Here is an 11,805-nt window from a genome sequence, read left to right on the forward strand (position 1 = left end):
TATAGGCTATTTATTCTTATATGTAAAATCCTAGATAAATTTATCCCAAATAAATTTATTTGTAAAATTCTACATAAGAAATCACATAACTTATTTTCAATAGGATTTTATTTTGTCTTTTAAAATATAATTAATTGTCTACAATAAAATCTAAAAAATTATAGAAAGTGAATACTTTAGTAGAAGTATAATATGGTGTATGCATATATAAAGATAAATGAAAGAAACAGAATCAGTCGAAACTAACAAAGGGACACCAATTCCTTTGTCTCCTTTGTTGGTTGAACGAGTCAACGGATTGGATTTTTTGACCAACCTGCCACAAATGAGGCAAACCCAACCCCAAACACAACGGTCTAACCCATTAACCAACTTGGCCAACCCTAAACCAGCCACAACTATTGCCACCAACAACTACTAGTGACCACTATTAGCCAGAGATTTTCATGATCAAAATCTATCATTAGAAACACCAAGATAAGGGAGTTAGCATACACAAAAATAGGTCAAATTTAATAGTTGAATTTTCTTAAATCTGATTTTTAATTTTCAGTCACAATTGAAAAATGCATTGTCAATCGCCACTGGCCATATGGCCAATGGTTTTTGGGGATCAAAGGTAACCACCCGACACCCAAGGGCCTATCGACTAACGTACCCAAAAATTATCAAGATCCAACGGTCGAATCTCCGTAGATCTAAACTTAAAGTTTTGGTCAAGCTCAAATAGTATGTATATGCACTGCCAGTCGCCACCGGCAACCATGGCTGGTGGTTTCCAGCGATTAGAGGCAACTATCTGACACCCAATGGCCCATCGACTAACATACCTAAAAATCAGTAAGATCCAATAGCCAAATCTCAGTAAATCTAAGTTTAAAGTTTCGGTCAAATTGAAATAACGAGTATATATGTATATATCACGGATCCGTGCTGAAAATCATTGTGGATAAGTTTAAAAAACTTACCTCTTTTTAGATTGAGGCCAATTGAGATGTGCGATGGATGGGAAAGAGAGAAAGGGTTGGAGTTGCTGCAATGCAGAATCGAGGAGGCTCGGCAGCATGGACGAGAGACGGCGAGCTTGATGCCCAAAAGGGAAAGAAGGGAAGCGCATGAAAAAAATGAGAGATAGAAAGATATGGTCAAAATGAGACGTGAGAGTGAGATAGAGAAGAAAGGTCACGTGGGCTTCTAATTTAGAATTGAAGGTATGTTTGTAATTGCCTCAGTGAGGTAAATTTGTAAGGGCAGCCAAATAGCATTACTTTTATATCAACGCCCATGGGTCAGGGTCGGGTCCATAGTTGGGGGGAGCAAAGCCCACCCAACTCACAATTCAACCTTGGCCATTCGGGTAGCCTACCATGGGTTGGGTTGGCGCTAGCCAGGTTTCATTTTTCTCTTTTTTACTTTTTTAGAATATTTAAAATTATATATATAAATAATAAAAATATTACAATATTCAAAATTTTATGTTAAATAATATGTTTATAAAATTATAAATACATTTATTAATGTATTCCTTTAAGCATTTCAATTGAATTAAAATATATATTTTATATAAAAATGTCTAACTAAAACCAATTAATTTCACTTTCAAATTCACATATTAATAAACATGATAGTAACATTTTTAAAAATATAAATATAAATAATAGAAATTATAAATCTAAAGAGTAACTAATTATGAGTTTATTCAAATGAACGAGATAAGGTTAAAATGTTTTTTAATCCAAATATAGAATTATTAATATAAGATTGAGAAGTATTCTAAGATTTTTATTAAATTTTTATTAAATTTTTAAAAATACAATGAGAATTATACTTTTATGAGATAGGAGGCATATAGGTCATTTTTTCATATATAAAATCTCATATAAATTTAAATATTTGATGAGTTATCGAATAAATTTAACAAATATAATAAAAAAAATTATCTAAAATATTTTGCATGTTACACTTTTTTTAGCTCATGAATTAATTAACAAACACTAATGTAAAAAGACATCACAGTCTAAAGGAATTTCACACAATCATAGCTTTTGAAGATTTGCCTATTTTCCACATCATATGATAAGCATTAATGCCAAGCTTCGGATATGAAGGAATTTAAGGGAGCCTAAAAAAGAGGTTCCCAAGCATCCCTTTTTGTCAACCATATCAATTGCCAAGTCACTTGTGATGATAGTTGGTATCAATTATAGACAATTATTTAAGTAAAAGTATTTGTAAAAGGGGACAAGATTAGATTTCTCGATTTAATTTTTAATGTTCAAGTAAAAAAAAGCATTAACAAGTGATATATAGTAGGTAAGATAGTTTGATTAAATTCACCTATATAGATATTAATCTTTAATTAGGCGAGACAAAGATATTTGGTGTCTATTTTTGAGATCTTCGAAGTCAATAGTTATGAGCTTGATGAATGATTGTACTAATTGAGTTAGGTAATAATAAATATTCCAAATTTGTTATTTGATCCTCTAAAATTAAAAATTTACGAGTTAAATTTGTTAACTTATATTTTGGATCTAAGTTGGATAGAGAGAAAGTCACTATCTTATTTTACTTAGGGATGGGGATACATGACAGGTTGAGATTCGTTATTCTCCAAATGTATTTTAGTAATTTTATTATTTGGATGTTCCCTTGATGCATTTACCATTTTTTAATAAAAAAATATTAATAATGAGACTGCATTAACAACTTTAGATTATTTATAAGCCACTTTAATAGATTTTTTGTACTAAGATATTTAAGAAAAGGTAAAATTAGGCAAAGAGCAAGGTCGGGGAGAGTTCATCGTTGTCCTGGAAAATTCACGCCTTTGTTCCGAACAACTACAATACTTTCTTGCTCCATCCCTTGAGTTAGCCTCATCTCTAAGATTGATAACTTTCATTTTTCAATTCCAAAAGATCCATAATCTTTACATAATTTCACTATTGTTCTCTCCTTATTCTTGTGATGCTACATTCTCCTTTATTTTTCTTGTCGGTGCAAATCATTAATGTACAAGTGTCACTAAAAATCTTATGATTAAGATTTCAAATAGTATTTTAGAATTAATTAAGTATAGCTTCCTATTTTACCAAGGGATCTCTAATCTTTGCATAATTTCACTATTGCCCTCACTTACTTAATTCCCGTGATGCCTCGACGCCGGTCGTTAATATACAAATGTCACTAAAAATGTTAATAAGTGAGAATTCAGATACTATTTCAGAATTAATTAAGTATAACTTGGCTGTCTTTATATATATATATGCAAAGTACAGTGAGCGAGAGTACTGAACCTAGCAAAAACAAAACTAGCAGAGTTAGACAGTTTGGCGGCAGGTGGATCGGAAGCATCTGCTAGAACCAGATAGCGCCGGCGTTGATGAGCATTTGCCGGAGAGACCCATCAACGTGGAAAGATATGACGTCTTTGGAGGAGCCCACGAACTTGCCGCCGATGAACACCGCGGGGACGGCGGGGTTACAGTTCAGCTTCTTGAGGGCCCTCTCCATTTCCCTGCCGGCGCCGCCAAACTGGTCGAGATCGTAAATCGCCGGGCTTGCTCCGAGATTATGGAACAGCGTCGTGATGGTGAAGCACATGTCGCAGGAGCCCCTCGTGAAGATCGCCGCCGCCGTCCTCGACGCCAGCTCGAACACCTTATCCATGATAATTAATCTCCAATAAATAATTTATTAATTCGACAAGAAATGCACGCAATGCAGCGGGAGAGAGAGAGACAGAGAGAGAACTGATACAAAGAGGGTTTCCAGAGTTCATATTTATAGCTGCAGTTGGACTTAATTAATTAATGGGATCGATGGAAAAGATACATCTAATTAAAGTGCAACTATACTTGTTGGTTTAAGGGTAATAATAATCAATGTTGTCGTTCGAATGTAATAATAAATTTTTTAAATAAAAAATTTGTTGTCAAACCACTCATATTTTATAAGAAAAAAGAAATGTCAGAAGACGTAGAAAAATTTTTGTTCAAATATTTTGATACTTAATTTAGACACTAAAATTATATTGAGATCAAATAATATTTATTATTAATATTCAAAGATCTACTAGAATTAAAATATTTATAGATAATGTTTATCATGATATTCTGAGATCTATTAGAATTATAATTATTTATAGATAACGTATATCCATTTCCTAGAACTTCCGGAGGGATTCTTAAGTGTCGGAGTTATCTCATTTGCGCTTTATTTGTAACCCCAAATCAAGGGAAATTTTATACATTTTTAGCCCAATAAGTTATTTTAGATTTTTTTAATATTTTAATAAATTTTATCTATAACACATCAAATATGATCCAAAAATATAATATACTGATACACAAATGCCATAAGAGTGCCATGTCCAAATAGTATTTTTATATCCATAATTAAAGAATAATATTAATTATTATCTCATAAGATATATTTATTATCTGACGATAAATAGATCATATTTTAAAATATATCATCCATCTTGTAACAAATAATAAAGTGATTTATCGTAACCCACAATTAAAAGGAAGAAATAATTATTAAAGTTGGAGGGGGGTGGAAAAGATCTTTGTTTGGATAAAGGAGAATGGCAGGGCGATGCTGATGATGGATGATGATATATGTTCCTGAGGGTGACTACTGACTACTATATCCGAAGGGCTATAAACAAGTTGACACTTAGCTTAATCAGCCATGGTATCGTCAACAGGCGTCAGGCGCCATACAAATCTGCCACCTCTTCCGGAGAATGGGATCCGTGGACGGCGGAATCATCCATGAATATCAAGACTTAGGTGTCGGGAAATAAAATGTTATTCCAACACGAAATTTATATCCCCAAATTCATATTTTTTATTATGTAGTTTCACAATTTTTTTTTTGCATGATCATTCTAATTTTTTGTTATTTCGATTACACATTTATATTTATATTTTCGACATAATTTATCTTATATATTTTGATATTTTTTATATGATAATATAAATTTTTCGTTATTTCGATCATTCTCATGTATATATATTTTCGAGTTAATTTAATTTTTATATTTTAAAATTAAAAAAAAATTAATTTACCTTTTCTTTTATGCATCAAAGTATAAAGGTATAAGTTGACTAGAAAATACAAGTACACTAGTGTAATCAAAATAATAAAAGTTTAAATTAATTTAACTCATATATTTTGATATTTTTTCATATAATAATCCAAATTTTTTGTTATTTCGATCACACTCATGTACATACATTTTCGAGTCAAATTTAACTTTTGTACTTTGATATTTAAAAAAAAAAAGAGTTCTCTTTAACTTTTCTTTTACGCATCAAAGTACAGAGGTGTAATTTCATTAGGAAATGCATGCAGGGGTAGATTCAGGGATAGATATAGAGAGAGCTGTCTCCAGATCCATCAGTGATTTCAGCTCTCTCTCTCAAATAGTCCAAATTTCAGGGAAGATTTGAGGGAGGATTGAGGCTGGCACGGGCTGCAGCCCGTGCTGCCCCACTAGATCTGCCCCCGAATGCAGGTATAGAAATATAATTGAAACAATAAAAAGTTTGAATTACCATACGAAAAAAAGATTAAAATACAAGAGTTAAATTAACTCAAAGATATAAATACAATGGTGTAATTGAAATAAAAAAAAATTCAAATGACTACTTAAAAAAAAAGTAAAAGTATATAAGTAAATTTATTTTACACATTTAATTTTAATGTATTATATATTTTATTTTTACAAATATTATTTAAATTTAAGATATATCAAGATTAATTGTAACAAACTTTATATCCAAATAATCGAATATTGATATATATATATATAGATATACATAGATATATATATATATATATAGAGAGAGAGAGAGAGAGAGAGATATGTATGGATGAGCGGAAGGCATTTGATTTGGGAATCTGCAGTAGTAGCATCGATCATGAACAGGGAATGGTGATGGTGGGGGGGGGTGGGGGTGGGGGTGGAAGAGGATATATTCTTTCTCGCCTTATAGCTACCTCTCTTTTGGACAAAAAGCAGTCCTTTGATTCATTAATTCTCATGTCCCAACAACGCTTCGCATCGCCTAATGGTTAAGTAATAATAAATATATTTATTATATATTATTTTTAATATTTCAAATCATTCAATTAATTAAATACCGGACTTTTGTTCTTTTACGATAAACTCTAACGTTCAAGTTAGCGTTAGTTATTAGAGAGAAAATGAGCAAAATTAGCAAAGTAATGAGAAGAGTATGATTCAAAAATTCGTTTATCTATAATAAAATATAGCTCGGTTTAGAATAACAATAATGTGATTGAAATATTTATTTGAAATATGACATCAAATCTATGCTATTGAGCCATTTTGAGGACCGAGTTCTTGGTGGTCGGATAGGGATGTGACGGCACTTGGTGAACTAAATGCCCTCCAAGTGTCTACTATGTAGGAGTCTTGAGATTAGTCCATGTGTCACGTCATTTGATCAATCTATATATTATTTTTTAATTAATTCATATGTTGTATCGAAATAAATAAATAGTAGGTGATTTAATAATTTTACTAATATTATTTAAAAATAAAATATATTTATTATTATTTAATTATTCTCTTGTGGATAATTATTAACAATATCCATATATATATAATGAATATATAAATTATGAATATTGATAGATAGAGGTCAACTTAATTTGTGGAAATATGCTGGTTGTCGATGCAGCGTTGTCATTGACGTTATCATGTAATTAGATATGCAAGAATCCATGCGTGGTCCGTCTCACACGTGCGTGCATGCTTACGAAAGGCTAAGGACAATAATAAGGGCAAATAAAAAAAAAAAGTTAATTTTTTTTATAAATTTATCTAAATGTATAAATTTTATCAATTGTATCTTAATTATATATATAATTTTATCAAACATTTGAAATTAATTTCAAAAATGTGTGTCATTATTAACATAAAAAATATATATATAAATGGGATCTATATATATAATTTTATTTTTTATTTTTTATATGTGTACATATAAATCTCACTCATATATCACATACATGCCTTTTAATTGATTTCAAGTATTGGATAAAATTATATCTAATTGAATAAATTGGGATGTAATTGTCAAAATTGAAATATTTTAATAAATTTATAAATTCACTAAAAGATTTGAGCTTTTTTTTTTTTTTTGCTATTTTTCTTAATAATTATAAGGTTTCCCATTTTTACAAAACTAATCGTTAATTAAAAGGGCAAATGCATCACTTATATTATAAGATAGTGTTTGTTAATCAAGGTATAAGTTGAAAAAAGTGATATCTGAAAAGTATTCGACAAAAGTATTTTTATTATTTTTATTAAATTTATCTGACAACTTACTAAAAAGAAGTTACGTGATTTATTATCTGGATTTGATAGATAAATTTATCTAGATGATGAGAGATAAATTTAATTTTTATAATAGATGAGAAAAAATTACCTACATGTTCTCTCATCTCATAAAGTGCACTCTAAGTGCATTATAAAAAAATTAACAAACAATTTGATAGAAATATTAGAATATTTTTTAAATTTATCTTGATTATGCTATATCTTGATTCAAAACATATTTTAACTTTATCTTCATACAATCTTATTTTATTATTTTTAACAAACGCTACCTACATAAATGGATGACACACGTGTCATGACATATATGTGTAAAAATTTTTTTTTTTTTTTTTTAATAACGTAGGAAACTCAAGGGGTTCATAATCACATATATTATTTAACTTGAACCATCTCATGCTCTCTAAAATTCATGGTCAGTCTTAATCGTGGCTTATGTGTACAAACATATTCATTGCAAGACAAAACCAATACCTAACTCTTATGATAGACACATGTAATTGTACAATATCACACATAAATATAATAGAACTCACGACCTCACAATATTCAAAACTTTCAAATGCATGCAACAAACCATCTGCGGTTGTGTGTATATGCTAGTGCACACGTGTTTGTATATATGTGTATATGTAAGTATGTTTGTGTATAGGTATGTATATGTATATATGTGTGCATGTATATATCTACGTGTTTTGTGTATATGTGTGTTTATTTATAGAGATATACATATATGTGTGTATGTGTGTGTAAATATGTTTGGACCAAAGAAAACAGCTTTTCCTATAGAAGACTCTACGCCCAAAAAATAAAGCTTAAATGAAAGTTTATTATGTGATATTTAACATTTTTAAAAAAATAAATAAAATAAAAAATTTATGTGATTAAATTTTGTTACTATAATTAATTTTTATTTTTAAAGCAAGATACACAAAAATATTTAAAAAATACTTTCAATTAAGTATTTTTCTACTACTTCTCTATGTATATAATGAGAAAAATAATTTTTTCCCCTCAAATATAGAATTGCAAATGAACTAAGCCGTTCAGAAACTATTGCTTATTCAATTCGATAAAATTTGGATTGAGTTGGTAAACGAGTTAAATTTGAATATAACTTTGAAATTTAATTTGTAAACGAGATATTAATATGAGTTTAGTAAAACTCAACTCATTAAGATTCACAAATAGATTCAATTAATAGCTTGTAAATAGACTAATGAATACGCTCGATTAGAAACTTGTGAACACGCTCGATTAAAAACTTGCGAATAAACTAGTGAACAACCTTATTTATAAATATTTTTTTTATGTTTTCTACTAATTAACTCATAATATTTTTTAATTGTTTGATCTATATTTAATTTTTTTTAAATAAAAGATTAATTTAGTGGTAGGGTTAATCTCTTAGGATAATGCAGAAGAACACGAATTCAAGAGTTTGGAATATTGCGAGATCATGGGTTTGATTATGTCTTCGTGCAAAATTGATGGGAATCACTAATATGGTGGTACAAGCAAAAATAATTTTTTTACTGTGTATTAGATACACACAACAGAATATAATATACACACCATACAGAGATTGAGTATTTAATCAGCACACATATTCAACAATTGAATATATAAATAAATCTCATACCTGTTATCCGATGTAATAATGGAGTACATAAACGGTTTATGTACTGAGACTAAATTCACCTCAAGATGAATTTTACTATGCACTATTATTTTATACCATGCACTATTTGTAATCAGCCTCCTATGTAATCAATAATTGATTTTATAGTATGCATGCACTATTAGTAAATGGCCAATGACCAACTTTTGACCAATCAATTCCTAAGACATTTTGGGCACATAATGTTGATACCAAATGCAACATTATATAGTACGTGACTTTTTAGATTCATTACCCACTAACAATCAGATAACACCAAAACTCTTTTTAGTATCGGTCAAACCCTTGGCCCATTACCAGAACTTTTCCAAATTCCAACGATGTTTTGAGAGTTCTTGAATAGCACATAGCAACGATTCAGAATAGTATAAGTGGTAGTGAAGTTTCACTTCAAGTGAACATATTATAATAACTGATCACATAGGACGTTCACCCCATCAAATACAAACGAGGGAAATAGATCTTATTCCTAACACCTGTCTCTATATACCAGTAATATGGAACCACATAGATGAACGTTCTAGCCTCCCAATTGGATGGTTCAGCTCATTAGCCAATCCTGCACACTAATACACAAAACAATCATGTCGGTTCAAGTTTAAGAATCAACATATCATCACAATCTGATGACATGATCATTATCCACTAACCCATGTGGTTAGTTATCGGCGTCACATTTGGCTGATCGTTCTCAAATGACCACCCACAAGTTTATTAGCAACATCTCATGTCATATGGCACGAGATACACCATCCTCCCATCGATATCCCCATTTTGAATAAGGTAGTAACCCCTGTGTTGGTACATACTTGATTAATCGGAGTCCCTATCCAAAGAATTTAAGAATTAAGAAAAGTTTAAGAGATTCTGCTACTAGATAAATTTATCACACAGTCTCAACTCATTGAGAATAAAATTTTAACACAAAAAACCTAGAGATTCATTCATACAATTGATTGGAGAAAATATGAATGAAGAAAATCTTGTCTTTTTTCGTAATTTATACAAAGATACAATTAATGTATTAAAATAAGCCCGCTAGATATCATCCAAATCTAGTATCAAGGCATACAATACTAATAGAAATCATGTAATTGATTGTATCTATCTGAGGAGCCAACCCCTTAGATTTGAATCATGGCAAACCTGTCCCTTCATTTAGGTTGTGGAGATAGCGGTCTATGGATTTTGGAGATGGTGAGATGGGTCAGGCTGAAGATTGACTATGATTGAGTGCCCCTCGAGTTTCCCACATTATATAAAAAAAAAAAAAAAACTTAGTGGTAAGGTTAAAAAATCTAATATTTAGATGATCGGGTGCTATAAAAATCACAAATTTAAGCAAACAAAATTAATGATGTTACCAACAAAGACCAAGTCGGGACGTAGAAGTCAGCTAAGTTGTTTGTCTAGGACAAAACATAGTCTGTTATTACTATAAAAATTCCATTATCGTGAATTTTTTTTGAGAAAAATATAGGAAAATATATATTTATGTTACAAAACAATTATATTGGTTGATATTAAATACATCATGCTTTGCAATGTCACCAACTAATAAATGCATTTCATGGCTAAAAATAAGATGTAATAAATATGTTTTATCTAGAAAAAAATATATTTATTGTATCTTAACCATAGTTTGAGGCATTAGTTAATAGTTAATATATATATATATAGCGGAACTTGTTTTAGATTAAGTGTTTTTATTGTACATTAGTTTTAATTTTTACACAATTTTATTTGTTGATGATAAATATATTATGTTTTGAGTATTTAATCAACTGATAAAATTATTTAAAAATCAAAAATAAAATATAATACATATATCTTGTCCCCCTAAGGAGCCGCCATCCATTTGGGTCTAGTTTTCCATGCTAATATATATAGGTTTTTGCTTGATCAAACCAAGCTCCTCAGAGGAATTTAGGGAGATACATCTCTTGCTAGCACTATCTCATGTTATTCCACAACAATGCGACTTACCTATTTTAAGCCGTCCTCACTTCGAGGAGGCCTTTCCTATGGGGGGTTTTCTCTCAAAAGCCCTTCTCCAAGCTTAATATTGGGATAATATTGTTGATGTTCTACTATTGTGTTTAGTTTTGATGATGAAAAATAATATCGTGTTTTATCCCCAAGTCATGAGTCAAGTTTATGGCTTTCAACAAAAATCAATTTCAAATACTTTGTTAAAATGAAAACCAAATGATTTATATTCTTATACATGGAGATGTGAATAAACATGTATTATGATAAAATCTTCTAAAATGTTTTTTCGAATTAACTTTGAAGTCGTTGGTCAACATAGAGCTAAAATTGTTCTAAGGCAATAGACCAACTAGAAATTCAAATGAAAGGTTTTCAATATAAGTTTTTCATATTTTAAAACATGCATGAAAGATTTTTGCTTGAAACTTAATCGTATGAAAAATCCTTTAGTTCATGCATCATGTCTTGAAACTCATTTTGATATCGTTTCAATATTTTTCTAAGTCTGGAAAACTAGCACCTTATAAGGAGACATATATGAAAATGTTTTCTTTTTAGAAAACTAACTCTCGGTAATTCAATAACTAACATTCATTAGTGATAAAATGATTTTTAACGAATTTTTCAAGAAATGAAAAGTGTATATCTTGGAGGTGGTGTAAAATCGCAAAATCCTAAGTTTTACTAAAATCCAAATTCTAACTTTTTTATTCTTATGGTTTTTGATTTTTTTTTTGATATTTTATTAAAT

The 11,805-nt window shown here is 29.8% G+C and overlaps 2 protein-coding genes across 13 annotated transcripts in view; both read right to left on the reverse strand.

Moving 5' to 3' along the window:
* LOC127796392 (OVARIAN TUMOR DOMAIN-containing deubiquitinating enzyme 5-like) overlaps positions 1–11,805 on the reverse strand; it is a 44,113-nt gene that overhangs the window by 15,693 nt on the left and 16,615 nt on the right. The window lies entirely within an intron of this gene.
* Positions 3,236–3,739, reverse strand: LOC127796396 (glutaredoxin-C11-like). The gene has a single exon (XM_052328522.1). The coding sequence runs from the start codon at positions 3,670–3,672 to the stop codon at positions 3,361–3,363; it is 312 nt and encodes a 103-aa protein (XP_052184482.1). The 5' UTR covers positions 3,673–3,739; the 3' UTR covers positions 3,236–3,360.

The sequence above is a fragment of the Diospyros lotus genome, chromosome 3 (genome assembly GCF_014633365.1).
Source record: "Diospyros lotus cultivar Yz01 chromosome 3, ASM1463336v1, whole genome shotgun sequence".
Taxonomy (NCBI): domain Eukaryota; kingdom Viridiplantae; phylum Streptophyta; class Magnoliopsida; order Ericales; family Ebenaceae; genus Diospyros; species Diospyros lotus.

Excerpts from the sequence above, each read along its gene's own strand:
- LOC127796396 (XM_052328522.1), bottom strand. The coding sequence starts at position 3,672 with ATGGATAAGGTGTTCGAGCTGGCGTCGAGGACGGCGGCGGCGATCTTC.